A 20,575-nucleotide genomic window follows, 5' to 3' on the forward strand; every position below is an offset into this window, starting at 1 on the left:
GAGTGTGGCAGAGGGAAGTGGCTCACATGTTGATCAAGAAACAAAGTGAGGGGCTGGGGCTGTAGTTCAGTGGCTGAGCACTCACCTCACATGAGTGAGGCACTGGGTTCAATCCTCAGCACCACATACAAAAAAAAAAAAACAAAGATATTTTAAAAAAAGAAAGAAAGAAAGAAAGAAAGAGGGGCTGGGGATGTGGCTCAAGCGGTAGCGCGCTCGCCTGGCATGCGTGCGGCCCGGGTTCGATCCTCAGCACCACATACCTACAAAGATGTTGTGTCCACCGAGAACTAAAAAATAAATATTAAAAATTCAAAAAAAAAGACAGAAAGAAAGAAAGAAAGAAACAGAGTGAGACTCCACTATACAGGTACAAAATATATACCCCAAAGCCACACCCCCAGTTCCCACCTCCTCCAGCCTCACCCTACCACTTTAGTTACCACTCAGTCCCTGTCATGGGATTAAGTCACTGATTGGGTTAAGACTCTCACAACCCAATCATTTCTCCTCTGAACCTTCTTGCATTGTCTCACACACGAGCTTTTGGGGGACACCTCACATCCAAACCATAATAGTATTTTAACCTAGTATGTCAAATTTCATTGAGTCTTTATTATATTTTTATGAGGGACATTTAAAGGAAAGTTAACAGACTATTAGCAATTGCATATTTGACATTCTCTCTGTTGACTATTTCAGAACAATCCATGGTATATAGTAGTTTTCATTTTTGTTGAAGCAAAAATTTGAGTTGTACATATAATGCTAGTAAAACACTTACATAGTGTATAAATTTTGCTAATCAATATTCATCCCACATCTCAATTTGACATTGTTTTCTAGTAGTCATTGTGACTCATGAAGTTCTATTTTTAAAATATATATATATTTGTGACATATGTATTTTTTAAAGAAGAATAATGAAATAGACTCTCTATACCCAATACCAAATTTAAGAAATAGAAAATTAAAACATTGAAGTTCTTGGGAGCTTGACCTCAACTGCTTCCACTCTTCCTCTCCTTTAGCACTAATCTCCTGAATTTAGTTTTAATCATTCTATCACTTTTTCCCATGGTTTTATACCATAAAAATGTACTCTGAAAAGTAGAATTCAGGGCTGGTTACAGTGGTGCATGCCTGTAATTCCAGCAAATCAGGAGGGTGAAGCAAGAAGATCACAAATTCAAGACCAGCCTCAGAAACTTAGTAAGAACCTATCTCAAAATTAAAAGAGCTAGAGATAAAGTTCAGTGGTAGAGCATTCCCAGATTCAATCCCCCTACCACCACAAAAAAAAAAAGTAAGCCAGGCATAGTGATCCATTGGTCCATGTCTGTGATCCCAGCAACTTAGGAGACTGAGGAAGAAGGATTGCAAGTTTGAGGCCAACCTCAGCATCTTAGTGCAGATGCTCTCTCAAAATAAAAAAATAAAAAAGGCTGGGGATATAGCTCTGTGGTAAAGTTCCATGGGTTCTCTCCCTAGTTTGGTTTATTTGCCTCATTTTGACCTTCCTATAACTGGAATCATCCTGTTTATATATTGATACAATAAGTGTAGATTGAACACTGCTCATAACACCATGTCAATGTATGTGGTCATTGCTTTTTATTATTATTTATTTATTTTTTATTCCAGGAATTGAACCCAGGGGTGCTTAAATCCTGAGCCATATACCCACCCTTTTTTATTTTATTTTATTTTTTTATTTTGAGACAGCGTCTTGCTTAATTGCATAGGGCCTTAGTATTGCTTAAGCTGATCTTGAACTTGCTATCCTCCTGCCTCAGCTTCCTGAATCACTAGGATTACAGGTGTACACTACCACACCCAGTCATATTTTATTTTTTTATTTTCCCTAATGGATAAGTCCATTCTGCTATTAAAGAATATATCATTGCCTGAGCAATGAAAGCAGTGGTATTACTAAACAGTATTATAATGACCATTCCTAATACATGTCTTCTCATGCACTTATGCAAGAGTTTCTCTTGGATAAATACATGAGAATGAAATCTCTGAGTCAAAAATATGTAGAACTTCAATTGTACTAGGTTACAGCAAATTGTTTTCCTGAATGATTTTATAAATTCATATTTTTACAGAGTGTATAAGAGCTTCTATTACTTTATATCCCTGCCAACTTTTGGTTTTAAAATTCTGAATTTTCAAACTGCCAGTCTTGTGATTATGAAAAGGTGTATCATTACTGTTAATTTGCATTTCCCTCATGACTACTGAGTTAGAATAGTATTTCCTATTTATGGTTTTGCATATTTTCTACAGAAGGAAAGGCATGTTTGCTTCTTTTGCCCTTTGTCTTTTGCATGTCTCTTTTTCCATTAATTTATGAGTTTTTACTGTGTTCTGAATGCCAATCTTTTGATAATTGTACATGTTGAATCCATAGATTAATGTAGGAAGAATTGACATTTTTGTAGGACTTCCTATCCATAAATGATACATTTTTTCTTAGTGTTTATAGGCCTTTAATATCTCTAATAACATTTTATGATTTTCATGACATTTTTTAATTTATTTCAAGTTACCCTATTTTTTGTTGATGCTATTATAAGTGTTGTCCTTCAAAATTACATATTTGAATACTGGGATATAACTCAGTAATAGAACACATGCCCTGGGTTCAGTCCCCAGAACCAATAAATTAATTAATTAAAAGCAAAAAATTGCTGTTTTAGATTTATAGAAATATAATAAACTTATGTATTAAAATTATAAACTTCCTTAATTCTAATAATTTGCCCCAATATTTTTTTAATTTCTTAATGTTAGCAATCATATTATTCAGTATTAGTAATACTTTCATTTTCTAAACTTTATATGTTTTCTTTTTTCTTATTGCTTGGCAAGGATCTGTAGTATAATATCAAACAGAAGTGATAGTACCTTTCTTTTGAAGTTTAATCATTGAACTTTATCTTTGTTTTAAATTTTTTTTGGTAGAGATCCAATTTCAGGTTAGAAATCTCTCTTTTATCCTAGTTTAACAGTTTTTGTCATACTAGGTATTAAATTTTTTATTGATTTTTTAAAAATAAATGACAGCAGAATGCATTACAATTCTTATTACACATATAGAGCACAGTTTTTTATATCTCTGGTTGTACAGAAAGTATGTTGACACCAATTCTTGTCTTCATACATGTACTTTGGATAATGATGTTTATCACATTCCACCATCCTTGCTAATCCCCTGCCTCTTCCCTTTCCCTCCCACCCCTCTGCCCTATCTAGTATTCATCTAATTCCTCCCATGCTCCCCCTCCCTACTGCACTATGAGTCAGCCTCCTTATATCAGAGAAAACATTCGGCATTTGGTTTCTTGGAATTGGCTAACTCTGGGTATTCAATTTTATCAAATTCTTTTTTTTGCAGCTTTCTATTTTGAGGTACACTTGTTTTCAAGGATTGGTGGGCTTGACAGGCTAGGATCAGTCTGTATTGTCTTAACTATTCTTGACTGAAATTTGAACAAAGTTAAACAAGTGTCAAAAAATGAAATACAGAGTATTCCTTTCTATCTCTTCTGTAAAAGATCTAGTGCTAGACTGAAATTGTGTTCTCTGAAAGTTTGTTAGATCTCAATAGTACAACCATTTGAATCTACTGTTTTCTTTGTGAGAATATTTTTAATTTCTAATTATATACTATTCAGATTTTAATTCTTTCTAGAGTTCAGTTTGGTAATTTGTTCCCTAGAAATTTATCTATTGTTGATTTTTTCTTTTTTAAAATTAGTTTTGTTCATTTTTCTATTCTACAAACCTTGTACCTTTGTTTCTTTGTTGTGTTTAATTTCTGCTCTTTGTTTTCCTTCATCTATTTTTCATTTTGTTCTTTTACTTTTAACTTCTTAAGTTACAGGTTCAAGAGGTTCCAAACTTCCTAAGTCAGAGAATTATTAATGTCGTAGCAGTTTCTTTTCATACAAAATTTTACTTCATTAGTCTCTCTTATTTTTAAGCCATGAGTTTTTATGATTAAAAGTAATATATTATCTTTACAGCAAATTTAGAAAATGTAAAGAGTATTAGGAAAAAATCCATTATCATTCGTTTGTTCAAAATTTCTACATAGAATCATTTTTTTTCATTCCACATTTTTTATAGGTATATTATACTTGTACATAATGATGGGACTTGTTTTATTTTCCTACATGCCCACAATATAACAATTTGGCCAATATCTCCCCAGCACTGATCACAGTATCACTTTCCCCTTCCCTCCCTACCTCCAACCTCTTGGTCCTTTTCCTCTATTATGTTGTTCTCCATTTCAATTTTCATAAAATTTGCACCTCCCCCCACCCCACACCTTGACCTTTCTTTCTCTTTTTCCTCTCTAGCTTCCACATATGAGAGAAAACACATAACCCTTGACCTTCTGACTTATTTCGCTTAACATGATGGGGTTCCTGCAAATGCAAATTTCATTTTTCTTTATGGCTGAATAAAACTTCGTGTGTGTCTGTGTGTGTGTGTGTGTGTGTGTGTGTGTGTGTGTGTGTGTCACATTTTCTTTATCTATTCATCCATTGATGGACACCTACACTGGTTCTCTAGTTTGGCTATGGTGAATTATATGTTTCAGCAATTTTTTCTTGATGTCACCCTGGTCAAAGAAATACCTGATAGTTTATGCACAGCTGTAAACTGTGTGTGAACTAAAATGATGTTGAAGCCATTGGGTTGGAAAGCCTCGTATCGGGAACTTCCAGCAGCAACCCCACTGTTTGAGAATGCCTGGTTCATGTGGCATCCTACCTAGTTCCATCTTAAGTTCAGCACAACACCAGAGATGAGCGTGACTCATTAAGAACTGAACACCCTGCTTACCCCTAACCCTATCCTGTTTTTCAGAAGAAGCTCCTGTTGATCCCATTTGATCTGTACCACTACAAATAAAGCAAGTACAGATTCCTTCCTTTGTTAGAAGGTATACCCTTCTGGTCAGCTTAGCCCATCATTGTCCCTGCTCTAAAAACTTATTTCTGGTCTCTCATGTTTACTTCATGGTACTGTTTTCATAGATTTTACTTCATAGCCAGACAATCCCTCCAGTGGGAACACTTTCCCTTGCCCACACAGGCAAATATTTAAAAATGATATTTTTAAAATATTTAAAAACAATGATAGCTTCATTTATTAAGTATCAGGCCAGCTTAATGTGTGTATAAGTTCTTTCAACAGAATGGCCATTTGAAAAAATTACATAAAATTAGAAAAAGAGTAATATTTTTCCTTCATTTCAAGAAAACCATAATTGCTTATAATGGAATGTGTGTCCCTGTTGGGGACTGCACAACTGCTCAAACTTTGATATCAGATTATCTGTATCACCTATATTTCCATCTTGCTTTTAACATAGTATTTGCTTTTTTAAAAAACCATTTATTTATTTATTTATTTATTTATTTATGGTGCTGAGGATCAAACCCAGTGCCTCACACTTGCTAGGCAAGCGCTCTACCACTGAGCCACAACCCCAGCCCCATATTTGCTTTTTGATCACAGCAACCACTGAATACCCAGCAATACAAATGTATGATCTTATTAATACTAGTGAAGCATGATATAATGTTGAAACTGTTGAATTACTTCAAGCATTTAACATCAAGATATGTAATGTCAAGATGTACTGAAAAATGAAGATAAAATACAAAGTGAAGAAATAAATAATGAAACATTAATTATTTAAATTTCCCCTGAAAATTAAAAATATACCTTGCTACTTTTATGATTTCCATGTAGCACTTCAGAATGACTCATTCCACAGTAAGGAACTGAGCTCTAAGACATTCCTGTATTTGGAGCAGAGGGTTCTAGAATTGAACTCAGAGCCCTGTACATACTAAACATGTTTGTGTTATTTGCTAGATGGCCAAAAATGACATTGTAAAATGTACATATATACTCTTTATTGTGTTAACATATGTTTCTTCTATACCTAATTTTTGAGGACTTTTTTTTTTTTTTGGTCTTGAAGGTATGTTGAATTCTGTTGAATGTTTTTTATGCATTTGTTGAGATGGTTATATGATTTTCTTCATTCTGTTGATATGAGGTATTATGTTTATTAATTTGCATATATTGAACCATCCTTACATCCTGGGATAAATCCCATTTGCTCATGGTAAATAATCTTTTTGCCATTAAATATGATATGCTGGTATTTGTTGAGAATTTTGCAACTCTGTTCATCAATGATTTTGATCTGTGGGTTTTTGGGTTGTTTTTTGTTTTGTTTTGTTGTTAGTTTTTTTAGGAGATCTCTGGCAGTATGTTTAATAAGGAGTTTCTCCATTTCATCTAAGGTGTCCACTGTCTAGGCATGGATCTGTTAATCATATTCCCTTATTATTTTTTTAGTATCCATAAACTCTAGAGTAATAGCTCTCATTTCTTATGGCAATAGTTTATTGTCTTCCCTTTTCCCTGTTCAGTCTAGAGATCTTTTTTACTGAACCATTCAAAGAACCAGATTTTCATTTCATTGATTTTTCTCTATTTATTGTTTTCTTTCATTGATTTATACTCTGAATTTTATATTTTTCTTTCTTCTACTTATTTCATGTTTAATTGTCTCCTTGTTTCCTTAGGTAGAAACTGAGGTGATTGATTTGAGACCTTTCTTCTTTTCTAACAGGCATTTAGTATTTCTAAGTACTGCCTTAGCATTAGTCAACATAATGTGATGTGATATGTTTTCATTTTCATTTATTTTTTAAGTACTTTCTCTTTTCCCTTTTGCTTTCTTCTTTGAATCCTTGAGTTATTTAGAATTATATTATATTAGGTAGTTTGTACATCTTTGTGGATTTTCCAGAAAATTTTCTGTTAAAATACTTTTTGTGATCAGAGAATGTGCTTTCTATGACTTCTAAAATTTAATGAAACATATTTATGAGTTAGTATATAGTCTGTAATGGTAAATATGTATTGTGCATTTGACAAAAACGTATATTCTAATATGAGAACTTAGTGGGTATAGCACTATGAAAATTTATTAGGTTCATTATTTTTTTTCCTTTTCTTTAATCTTCCCAGTGGTAAATGTTTAAAAAAAAAAGTAAAGTAAAATTTTTGTTTCTTAAATCTACACTTCAATTTTGAATGATCTCCAATGGCAAAAAAAAAAAAAAGTCTACAAGAGGAGAAAATCAAATACATTTTGCCCCAAATATTTTCATACTTATGCAACATGGAAATGTTCAAGCTTCAATGTGAAAAGGAGAGGGTAATCTAGGAAGATGAAACATTATTTTTTATAAAAACAATGTAAGCCAAATAAGAGATAGTCTGTAGCAGAGACAACAAGGACAAAATGAAAAGATCTCATCTCAGGCTGGGGTTGTGGCTCAGTGGTAGAGCATTTGCCTAGCACGTGTGAGGCCCTGGGTTTGATTCTCAGCACTGCATATAAATAAATAAAATAAAGGTCTATTGACAACTAAAAAAATATTAGAAGAAAAAATATTTAAAAACAAAAAATATCACATTTCGGTCTTTGAATCTGCTAGGTTTTCATACCTTTTGAAGCTCAGGCTGATATCTTCTTTTATCTATGAATGATTTTATAAAAAACACTTTATTAACATGGTTCTGACCTACCTCCTTGTTTTTTAGCCTGGAAAGGCTGACATTTTTTAGTTGTTCTGGGAGAAGTTTAGTGCCCTAACTTGATGTACCCTACCATAAATTTTCTTAAACATTATTACATAATAGCAACCAGAAGTCCAGGGAAAGGGCAGTTGTGAGAAGAAAATAGAGAGAACTGAACAGTTTCTGTTACTTTGGGACTCCAAGACCCAGAGAGTAAGGGTATTATACTCTAATACAGCATTACTTCCATGACATGAGGAAGTAGATACGTGTTTGAAATGTGACCAGTCTAAACTGAGATGTGCTTGTATTGTGAAATACACAGTGAACTTTTTCAGACTACAACTTTGTGTGAAAAAAAAGTGTAAAATATCTCATTGATGATGGTTATATTGATTTGAAGGTGGAATGATCATATTTCAGCTGTATTGGGTTAGATAAAATATATTATTAGAATTAGTTTTACCTGTTTTTCTTTTACTTTTTTTTTTAAAACAGGATCTACGAGAAAAAAAAAATTGAATTCACACTTTATAAAGCTCACATTATGTTTCAATCAGGCATTGTTCTAGAATCCCATGCTCAAAACTCAACCCAAGACACTGGTCTTGCTTAATTTTACCTACATTCAGTTTTATTTGACCTGATAGAAAATTCTGGGTGGTTGGTGCGGTGACATATAGAATAATTGAAAACAATAGCAAATCCCTTACACAGATTTAGGAAAATTTACTTTTTAATTAATGGAGCTAGCATAAAACCTTCTAGTCTTTTGATTCTACGTCTTCCTCATATTTTAATGAAGTCCACTTAGCTTGGATCTCATTACATTATTTGGCTGGCATTGTCAGGGACCAGGAATTAAAAATGTGCTTTTAAAAGGGTGAAGAAAAGCAATTAAGTACAAATAAGCCAGTAAGGTAGTTCATTTCTCCTTATTCTTCCTACGTCCCTCCTCTTGCAGTTTACAATATAATTTCCATTTGCCAGAAAGAAACTGATTAGAAAATAGTGAAGATCTGCAACCTGTTTTAGAGTCAAGAAAACATATCTTTTCATTTTTTTAAGGTCACTTACTCAAACAACTTTTGACAGGCTCAGAATTACACAACTATAGTAAATAGTGACCATTGTGTTCCTGTGTACTAAGAATTGCATTTGGACTAAAATATTCTAGCCATGTTTTTAAAGAGTCTCATCTCCCACTAAAGTCTGTTTCACTGTAGCCAAAATAGTGTCTACTGGATTTAAATTGCTTATACTGTCCATTGTGGACCTCAGTTCTGGCCTTAATCTCATGGCGGTGGTGGTAATTAGGGTATGTTTCAAAGCAGGTTTTGCAATTTAAGGAATGCCTTTTCTATCAATAATACATCAGAAAGTTGTTCAGCCAAGGTTTTGGCCACTGCCATGTTCTCTTGGGACACATTTCTTTAGAGATGAAGTAATATAATTTTAAGGACACTCTTTCCTAATGTCTGTCATGAGCACATATTGAGCCTAACACAGTGTTCTGTAAACTGAATGCAACTAGCTTCTGGAATTCACCCTTTTATCCAGAATATTTGCAAAGAATATCTGCCTAGATAACCACAAAAAAAAAAAAGAGGCATTCCCTTTCTTGATATTTTAATTGTGTGAGTTGAAATAAAAAAATAGAATTTCAAAGGGTTTAGACAATTGAGAAATAAAACTAAAGGTCAGGAGTCTCAGTGGTAGACCACTTGTCTGGCATGCATGAGATCCTGGGTTTGATCACTAGCATTTAAAAAAATTTAATTAAAAATAAAAACTGAAATACCATAAAGGTCATTACAGATAATTGAGTCTATACTCTTTTCTAGATATAGAAAGTAAGGTCCACTGAGACTCAGTGATTTGTTCAAGGTCAGAGCATCAAATAGTTTCATGCTAGGGTTAAGAATATAGATCTTATATTCAATTCTGCATTTTTCCAGTCTACTACAGAAGGTCTTTAAACATAATAGTATATGATCTATAGAATAATAGAATTTTTTGAGATTATTTAAAACCAACAAAGTTTAATTCACATTAATAAAGATAAACTTTTTTTTTCTTTTTTTGTGGTGTTGGGGATTGAACCCAGGGCCTTGTGCATGTGAGGCAAGCACTCTACCAACCAAGCTATATCCCCAACCTCTGAATAAAGCAGTGTCTCTTCTATGTAATTAGCCGTACCATCCTTTGGACCATAAATATTTACTATCTTCTTTTTGGATTTTTCCCTTTACCAGCATGGAGTGACCTTCTTTGTTTCTCATGATTAATTTTGACTTGAATTCTGATTTGTTGGATATGTGAGTAGCTACTCCAGCTTGTTTTCAGGTTCCATTTACACCATATATTAATTTCCATCTGTTAACTTTCAACTTGTTAACTTTCAACCTTTGCTGAAAGGAGAGTCTCTTGCAAACAACATATAGTTGGGTCTTATTTTTTAATCCATCTGCCAGTTTATGTCTTTTAATTGGAGAATTGAGACCACTTGTTTATATTTAATGTTATAATAGAGAGATTTTTATTAATTCCTGCCATTTTGATTTATTTCTAAATGTTTATTTTGGTCCTTTTTCTAATTTACCTAGTTACTTTTCAAATGAGATTTGTTCATTTGTGAGTTCCAGGGTTTGTTTTTTATTTCTTTTGTGTGGAGTATTTTTTTTTAATTTTTTAAGTTGTAGTTGGACACAATACCTTTACTTTATTTGTTTTTATTTTTATGTGGTGCTGAGGATCGAACCCAGCGCCTCACATGTGCTATGCAGGCACTTTACCACTGAGCCACAACCTCAGCCCCCAAGTATTTATTTATTGTCAACAGACCTTTATTTTATTTATTTATTTTTATGTGATGCTGAAGATCAAACCCCGTGCTAGGTAAGCACTCTACCACTAACCCACAACCCCAGCCCTTGTGTTGAGTATTTTTTAAAGTAAGTTATGTATTGCTGGCTTGTTAGTGGAATTCTTTTTATTTTCTCCTCTTGGAAGGTCTTTTATTTCTATCCTTTGATTTTGTAGGATAGCTTTGCTGGGTACAACAATCTTGGTTGGCAGTTATTTTCTTTCAGTACTTGGGACACATTTCAAGTAGAGTTTGTGCTGAGAAATCAGAAATAATTCTGATTGGTTTGACTTTAAATATGATCTGTATTTTTCTCTTGATGTTTTCAAATTCTGTCTTTGCTGTGTATGTTACACATTTTAACTATAATGAGTCATAGAGATGTTCTTTTTTGATCTTGTCTAGGTGGGGCCTGTATCTGAATATCCACCTCATTCTCAAGGTTTAGAATTTTTTCTGTTATTATGTCTTGGAAGAGATTATCCATTTCATTAGCCTGCAACTCACAACCCCCTTCAATTTCAGTGACACTTTAATCTGCTCTCTTAATTTTATCCCAGAGTTCTTGTATATTTTGATCATGGTTACTTATTTTCTTTTATTTAGTACTGTCTGAATGTTCAAGGTTAGACACTTTTTAAAATAGATGTTTAGTTGTAGATGGGCACAATATCTTTATTTTACTTATTTATTTTTATGTGTTGCTGAGGATCCAACTCAGTGCCTCACAGATACTAGGCAAGTGTTCTACCACTGAGCCACAACCCCAGCCCTCAAGGCTAGACACTTTTGTTTTCCAGCTCTGAGATTTTGTATTTAGTATGGTCTGTTAGACTTTCAACTGAACATTCTCCTTGATCACTTGTGTCTTTCATTTTCAAGATTTCTATTTTATTCTTTTTCAGTACTTCTATCTCCTTTTTGAATTTCTCATTTATATTCTATATTGATTTTTTTAATTCATTCAGTTGTTTTTCTGTATTCTCATGGAATTCATCAATCATTTTAGAATCATTCTATTGAATTGTCTAATATTTCATCCATTTCATTACCTTTGGAATCTGTTGCTGGTGAATCATGATCTTTAAGAGCCATTGTGTTACACTGTTTGTTCATTTTGCTTGTATTCCTATGTTGGGTTTTATGCATCTTGTTGAGGTGGACCTTTTTATAACACTGCCTTCTCTTGCCAAGGTTTCCTAGAGTCATCTAAATTGAGATTCCCCTCATAGGTGTGGTATTTATAGCCTTTGTGTTAATTCTCTCTTTTGACATCGGAGTGGATTCTGTGAGTGAGACTTGGGACCTATCCCCATCTGTTAACTAGTTGGGGCCTAGTCATTGGTTTGGGTTTTTGTCTCCTCTGTTTTTATGTTAAAGTATAACTAAAGTTTGAGTAATTTGTGTGTACAAAAAGGTGCATTGTCAAAATTTTGACTGAGCAACAGAGTCTCTACCCAGTGCACTTGTAGTGTCTCTATAAATTTCCAGTACCTCACAGCAAATTATGAAACAATAACAACAATTGATGCAAACAATATGCAGCATTAAAATAAATACCTTGTGCTTACTATGATATCTACAATACTAGTTTCCACAAAAATAGGAATGGTGAGGTCATCAGTTGCCAACAACAGAAACAATAATATGAACTAGATCTGACATTAAAGTTAACAACAGGTGTGAACTATATCATCCACAGCAGTAATAATTGAAACAACATGAATGGTGAGGGCAGGAGTTATATAAATCAAATAGTTCTAAAAGATGATAAAAATACAGTTCATTAAGAGAAAAAGAAAATATGACAGACAGGTAGAAGAGTCTAGAATTTTCAAAACATGGACAGAGAATGCGGAAGAGTTGTAGCGAGTGATGGTTATAAAGGAGGAGGAGAAAAATAGGAAAAACAATGTAAAGGGAGAGAGAGAAAAAATAAGAGATTTGGGCTATTAGCTGGAAAAGAAAGGCAAGAAAGAGAAGCAAACAAACAAAATAAACCAACCAAAACCCAAGCCCTCAAAAGACAAGGCAAGGTAAAATAGCTACATTAAAAATTGCTTAAAATGGGGGGGGAAATACATATATTTCACAAGCCAATCAGTATGGCAGAATACTGGGGGGGGGGGTCTTAATGGAAAATGAAGGAATCATCTCTGCTGAGGTGGTCAGAACAGTCAATGGGAATTGATGGTCTCTGCCTATACCCAACTGCTCTTCTTTCCTGCTTCTTCTTGGCCTGCATTCTGGAGGGATTGTTGGGGGCTGATTCTTAACCCATTCCATTTTTGTGTTGCTCTCTGAGCTGGCAGTTGGAATGGCCTAAAACTAAGTTGGTTAAAATAGCTCTCAGCTTTCCTTCTCACCAGTATAAGGTAGGATGAACTGGGAAATACTGTCCATTGGAGTTCTATCCAGACAGACAGAGTAGGACTGCTGCAGTATTTTGTGGGGGGAGTCCTGGAGGATGGGGCTTAGGTCTAATCAGGCCTTAGAGGCTTTGCAGGGTAGCATCTCCTCTGGAGAGATTAGATCTGTAAACCCGTAGGGCCAGGCAGATGTTGATCTCTACTGGGGGCTTGGATTTCAGGAGCTACCACGAATTTTACTTACAGGGTGGGAGAGCCCATCCTCCACACCCATTCTGCTACCCACAAACACAGCCTTCCCAGATTTTAGTTCCTAAGTGTATTCATACCCACCTGTTCAGATTCCCAGCCCCCTTCAACCAGTCGCATGAACCATCTGACTCAAAGGGAAAGCAACTTGGATTCCCTTGTATTTCTGACTCTAATTCCCCTGGGTACAATCTTCATTATGCCTGTTTCACTCATGTTCTTCTAGGTACACCCTATACCATGTTAGTTGCTTGCTAGGGCAATAAAGCATGGCAGTATATGCTATGATCTCCTGGCTCCCTCAACAGCCGCTGCAGTGTGTCCTCCTCAAGATGGCTCCTGCCTCAGTTTTTTGTTTGCCAGTTGAAATACAGAACAATTTTCAAACACCAGTTCACTGTGCATTCTTAGGATCAGCTAAGTTCAGACTGCTTTTCTGAACTACAGGTGTTTCTGAACTACAGGTTTTTCTATACCAAATCTTTCCATTGTGTTTCTCTATGTTATCCTGCCCCTCTGTGGTGAACCAGCATTGCTGCTGCAGCAGGCCACTGCCACAACTAGCTTGGCTTCATTGCACTCTTTCTTGTTCTTTGTTCAATGCACCAAAATTTCATTGCACATGTTTACCTTGGTGTAATTTGATGGGGCTTAATTGACAGAGGCCAATGTTAATCTAAAATTGGTATCTAAATAGTGATTGATAGTGGTGTGAAAGTGATGATGGTATTGAGAGTAATGACTAATGACAGTGATAGTGGTGATGATGTATTCTTGATTCTTTGCATCAAAATTGTTTCTGGCATTTGGTAGTCACATATTCAAATGCATGTATAAATGTTTAAATTACATTCTAAGCCACTCACACATATGAATTAAATTTATGATGTTCTCTTATTATTTTTTATTGCAGATAATAAAAAATATAGTAAGCTTTTAATTTTTTTATTGTGTTTAGAAAAACTCATCCAGTATATTGGATACAGCTGTAATTCACTTGTTTTCATTTCCTATTGTATTCCATTGTATCACTATATATTTTATTCATTCAGCCAAATAGGAACATTTGAGTGTTTCCAGGCTTTGATTTTTTTAAAACAGTTCTGTTAAGAACACTATTGCTATATAATCTTAGTATATGTGTATGTAAGTTGTAGAGATTATACCTCCTAGGTCATGGGATATGTATATGTACAACTTTATTAAATGAATTCAAATGCTTTTTTCTTATTCACTCCCAATAGAAACTAACTATTTTATGTCCTCATCAGCACTTCTTTTGTCACTTAATTTTTTCCAGTGTGGTGGCTGTATACTGCTGTCTCTTTGTGTTTGTAGTTTGCATTTACTACTGCAGTTGTACTTTCATATTTATTGGACATTCTGGTTTTCTCTTTTTTGAAGTACCTATTTACATTTTTAATCCAACTTTTCCTGATTTATTTCTTTCATCTCTGTTTTAGAGTAATTCTTTATATATTTTGGATATTTGTCCACTATATTTTAGAAATATTCTATTATGGCTTGTATTTTAATTATTTATGTTGACTTTTAAAATTAATTTTCTGAATTTTAATATTGAATTTTTTAATCTTTATATTACTGTGATTTTTTGTATCTTAAGAATTATTCCTGTGTGGACTTGGAAGTAGCCCAGCCATAAAGCACATGCCTAGCATGTGCAAAGCCTTTAGTTTGATTCCCAGTATTGAAAAAAAAGAAAGAAAGAAATATTTCCCTAACCAAACTCATGAACACATTATTTTATACTATTATTTATCTCTAATATACCGAGAACTAGTTTTTGTATTTATTTTGAAAGACTCTAGTTTTGTTTTTTGTGTGTGTGCCCAGTTGTCTCAGCACCATTTATTAAAACCACTAATTACTATTTTTTCTTTAATCATCCATGCCACTTCTGTCAGAAGTAGCATGATTTTTAATGGGAAGACCTAGATCTAGAATTATGCCAATAATTAATAAAGATTCTGAGATATGACTGTTAATAAGATAACTTCTGAAAGAGAACATATAGAGTACAGGTGTTTACAACTTAATCTCTTCATAGATTTGAGTGTTTTTACTACAAGAACCTTAAGATAGGTTATAAGTCATGTTTTATTGTCTTCCCTCAAAGAGTCCGGGAAAAATATAAAACCAACATAATAGAAAGCAGAAGCCCTCCGAAATAAATAGTGGGGATAAAGTGAGTTCTTTAGCACAAAAATATTATATATTTGAGAAGTGTTTTTATTTTTTAAAATTGCCACTATTCTGTCATGAGAACAAACTGTGCCATTAACATAGACCAAACACATTTGTGTCTTCCCACAATGTCAGAATTTATTGAATAACGAACGATAAATTCACAAGCTACACCACTTTCAGTTGCTATTCATTCACAGGTACTTATGGGTCACCTGATAGTCATAAACTAGGCAATCACAAGTTCTTTTATTCTAGTCTTAATTGCTAATATCTATAACATTCAATACTTAACACAATGATATTATATAGAAAGGCTAAGAAAGGGTTAAAGTGGCCATAGGAGATCTAGAGGCTAAATTGGAAGCAAAGGCAGAGAACAAATACAAAAGCAAGAATCATTGCAAGTAATTAGTTATAATTATGAACCAGCTGAAGGACTTTAATATTTGGAGCATAGAGCCATTAAGGCATGGAACTTATTCTAGACCAGAGTCCAGACTAGTGGCAGTTTTAGAGTGTCAGCCTGAAGTAGGCCATGTGTCATTGTTGTCACAAACAGAAGAAACCACATTGAACTGAAGCCCGGGGACAGCAAATTATAGGTAGTGTAGTTTCTGGTCTCATTCCAAGGTCTTCGATCCATTTTAAGTTGATTTTTTGCAAGGTAAGAGATAACAATCTAGTTTCATTCTTCTACCTATGGAAGACCAGTTGTCACAGCACCATTTGTATAAAAGGCTATCTTTTCTCCAGTGTATGTTTTTGTGGGCCTGATTTTTCTGACATGGGTTTGATGCAGTCCTGAATCCATGTGCTTCTGATTTAATTGGATAAATTCACATATGGTTATTTTTATTAGCAAAATTAACTTTTTATCAACTTGTGCTGTATGGTTGTGCTAGGCAGATGCTGATTGTTGACTTCTATAAACAAGGTTTAGGGTCGTTTTACCTCAGCATTTATATTCAGAATAGAGAAACTCATGGTAAACCACTGCTTTACAAATGCAGTAACTCAGGCACAGTCTGAAAATAAATGTTCTATACATTCACCGAGTAACACAGAGCAGGGCACAGTCTGTTCTGTATATTTATACTTTATTTTTTTGATTTAACTCTATTTGATGAAATAACTTTCACTTCCTTTTTTGAGAAATTATTTTTTAATATTTTTATTTGTTCTAATTAGTTATACATGACAGTAGAATGCATTTTGACAGGTAATTCATAAATGGAGTATAATTTCTCACTCTTCTGGTTGTACATGATGTAGAATCACACCGGTCATGTAGTCATATATGTACCTAGGGTAATAATGTCAGATTCATTCTACTATGCTTCCTACCCCATATCCTTCCCCTCACCTTTGGTGCTAAGGATCAAACTCAATTCCTCACCTGTGCCAGGCAAGTGCTCTACCACTAAGCTACAACCCCAGCCCAAGAAATCATTATTTTGTTTAGTAATATTCATTGAATATCTATTGTGTATGACATGATACTTGATCTGAAAAGGGCATATGACTTATTAGGGAAGCCATGCAGTTATTTAATACAAGGTAAGGAGCAATAACAGATGGGAGATAATGAAGAAATGGCATTTGGAAGGTAGCGGAGCAGAAGCCGTAAGCATGTTCTTTACCATGTGCTGCTTAGATATTTATGAGGTCACCTCCACCAAGTACATATGGAATATCTATAAAGAGCACCTTATCTCCTTGGTGCTCACTCTTCACAGGCTATAGAGTCCTTTTCCTCCTACTGTGGGTCAGCTTCTGTGTATAAACTCCCAAAGAGGTACCAACTATGCGACTTCACTGAATCTCTGCTTTTGTAAATTTAAGTGGTTTTAGTTGTTGTTGTTGTTGTTTTGTTTTGTTTTGTGTTTTTACTGTTGCTGGAAGTGTTCTACCTACTACTCACAATAAAGGCAGATATGTGACCCCCCCCAAAAAAAAAAAGAAAGAGAGGCATCAAGACTGAAAATTGAAATAAAGGGAAGATTTGAATATTGAGAGATGAAGGAAGGCTTATCAAATAGAAGAGTAAGGGGCAGGAGTTGTGGCTCAGTGGTAGAGTGCTTGCCTAGCACATATGAGGCACTGGGTTCAATTCTCAGCACTACATATAAGTAAATAAATAAAATAAAGGTCCATCAAAAACTAATAAAAATATTTTTAAAAAATACACAAATAAAGCAAAGACAGGAGTTAGAAAAAGCATGTTTTCTCTCCTGTATCTCTCTGTCTGGAATGTAAACTCTGCCATAACCAGGACTTTGACTTGCCCACTACCTTATATATAACACCTAAAATAGTAGTTAGCACATGGTAGGAGCTCAGTATTTGCTGGATGGTTGAATATGTTCCAATACTGGCTCTTTATTCACACTATTGACAGTGATCATTCTAAACAACAAATTGGGTGCAGTTATACTTCAATTTAATAAATTTCTTTCACATTATTAGCAAAAATTCTAAGAAAATGTTAACATTTAGGTGACTATAAAAATTTTAATGATATTCAGGAAGTTTTAAATATGATAGAAAACTATTGAGAAACCCAGTCCTCTACATATTGGGAGGTAACCATGAAGGATGTGCTTTCAGTGATTAGTACACATGTATAAACTCTATAGTACCTTTGTCTGCATGGACTGTATAGAAATGTTAATTCAAGTTCCAAAGGGACAGTGCATTTTGTGGCACAATTTCCAGAAATACTTCCATTAGTATTGTTTGTATGCTATTTAAGAACATACTCCATATCTTTAAAAAATCTGTTTGAACAGGGTGTTTTTAGTACATTCTAGATATTACCAGGAATGAGTAATAATGTTTTCCTTTGGTAATCAAAATCAGTTACTTTGAATCATTAACAAGGATTTTGAAACAAGTTCATGAATTATTCTGTATGTCTTATGAAGTGAAAATAGTTTTATTTATTGCCCCAGATAATTTTAGCAGATCAAATAAATGAAACTATGACTAGTGAATTTTAAATAATGAATATGATGTTGGTGAATTGTATCAAACATTCAAGAAAAAGATGATATAGCATGACAAGATCTCAGTAGACATTGTTGTAGATGGAGAAGAAACGATATAAGTTCTTATTAGATAGTTTTACCAGTATTTTCTCCTACTATATGGTTTGTACTTTGATTTTCAACTTTGTGTGGGGTGTATATGTATATTTGTATTGAGAATTGAATCCAAGACCTTGCATATGCTAGGTAAGTGCTCTACCCCAGAACCACATCCACAGCTCAACAGTATCTTTTGTAGAGCACAGTTTAAAATTTGATTAAGTCCAATTTATTACTTTTTTCTTTATGGCTTTAAATCTGTGCCTTACCCATGGCTCACAAAATTTTTCCCATTTTCTTTTGAAGTTTTATAACATAAGCTCTTACATTTAGGTCCCCGGTTTGAGTTAATTTTTATAAATGGTATGAGGTAATAGTTGAGTTTTATTTTCTTCTATGTGAATATCCTGTTGTTCCAGCACCGTCTATAGAAAAGACTATCTTTACACCATTGAATTATGATAATGCCTTTCTTAAAAATCAGTTGTCTCTGTATACCTTGTTTCTCCCCTCCCTATTTTGTTCATTCATAGATGTGGTATAAATTTAAACTCTCCTGAGCATGTTATTCATAAATTATTGGAATATTTTCTATCTTGCCTGAATTATATGTTTCCATAGATGTCATTTTAGAACTAATTCAATACCCTAACACATTTGAGAGGCAAGAGAACAAAGAGGTTTAAAGCAAAAATAGTAGAGTAAGACTACTTAATTTCAAATTCTAACTTTGCGATTTGTGGCTATATAATCTCAGGCAAATAATTTAACCTTTAGGGGCTCAGTCCCTTCATCAACAAAATGGATATAATTATAGTATCTAGCCTACAGACGTTTATGAAGATAAAATGAGCAGGCATGGTGGCGCATGCCTATAATCTCAGCAACTTGGAAGGCTGATACAGGAGGATTGCAAGTTTAAGGCCAGCCTCAACAACTTAGCAAGGCCCTGAACAACTTCAAAAAGGGGGATGGGGATGTAGCTCAGTGGTAAAACATCCATCAGAAGAAGAAGGAGTAGGAGAAGGAGGAGGAGGAGGGGGAGGTGAGGGAGGGGGAGGGATATTCATCAGAAGGAGGAGGAGGGGGATGGGGAGGGGAGTTGTTTATAAAGATATAAATGAAATAATTTATGTAACTTCATATTTAGAGTATATCTGATATTTACTAAGCACTCAATAAATGTTAGGTATTATTACCATATACCAGATATAGTGCTCTAGTTTCCATGCAAATAAAATTGAAACAGACTTAGTCAATTCAAAGAACTTAAACCATATTATTTGTCAAGGCCAGCATTCACCTTCTATCTTAGCAAGTGTCATGGTGCCTATAGTGTTCAAAATTGCAATACATCCACTATGATTATATAATTTTATTTAATGTTAAAATATATTCTGAGGATAAAACTGTAATAAAAATTATTTTGCCTATTGTGTATGTAGCATTGTACTTGGAAAAAGTAGAGAAATATGGGGCCACACCACATGGAAGTACCATGGAAGGAAAAGAAAAGTGTATATGACAAAGCAATTCATGAACAGTCTTCTTAGGGATACTAATGTAATAGGAATAAGTATAATGTGGAATAGAAGATGATAAATAAAACTGCTAACTAAACTGCAGCTTGTAGCAGGAAGAATATGATCCCATGTTGTTGAGGTGAGTTCATACCACAGAGCTAAGTCAACACTATGAAAGGTCTACAAGCCTGGCAAAAGAGTTTGGTCATTATCCTTGTAACAGTAAGAACATGACTGAGATTTTTAACAGAAGAGTGAAGAGGTATTTTTGGTTTTTAGTTTTGTTCATAAGTAGAAAATACAAATGTTTTCAATGTTTCAGACAATTTCAAAACATTTTTTCATGAGCTATGTCTAATTAAATTCTAAAGGAAAGTCAGTTCTGTAACAGGTTGTACCTTTCTATCTCATTTTTTTTAATGTTTAAATATAACTTTTTTAGAAATTCCAAAGTTCTATGAAATAGGAATCTTGGCTATAACATTTCAAAAGTATGTAGGTTAAAGGTATGAAGTAATTGAGGATAATGAGAAATTAAGATTACAGGGCTCACTTCAATTTTAGCAAGAAAATTAAAGGTAAATTACACAGCAAAGTTCAGAATAAAACATGTATAAGTGTTCAAGTCCTTGCAAGTTTATAAAT

General features: G+C 33.9%; 1 protein-coding gene across 4 annotated transcripts in view; it reads left to right on the forward strand.

Annotated features, from left to right (window-relative positions):
* Positions 1 to 20,575, forward strand: part of Sbf2 (SET binding factor 2) — a 426,980-nt gene that overhangs the window by 265,535 nt on the left and 140,870 nt on the right. Inside the window, exon 17 of one of the 4 annotated variants that reach the window (XM_077798184.1) lies at positions 4,374 to 4,430. The exons of the other annotated variants lie outside the window; for them this stretch is intronic. Within the exon in view, the coding sequence (XP_077654310.1) occupies positions 4,374 to 4,400 (27 nt within the window). The 3' untranslated portion in view covers positions 4,401 to 4,430. Of the gene's footprint in view, positions 1 to 4,373; positions 4,431 to 20,575 lie in introns of those variants that run through there. 4 annotated transcript variants of the gene reach the window in all.

Source organism: Urocitellus parryii, chromosome 4, assembly GCF_045843805.1.
Source record: "Urocitellus parryii isolate mUroPar1 chromosome 4, mUroPar1.hap1, whole genome shotgun sequence".
Classification (NCBI taxonomy): Eukaryota; Metazoa; Chordata; class Mammalia; order Rodentia; family Sciuridae; genus Urocitellus; species Urocitellus parryii.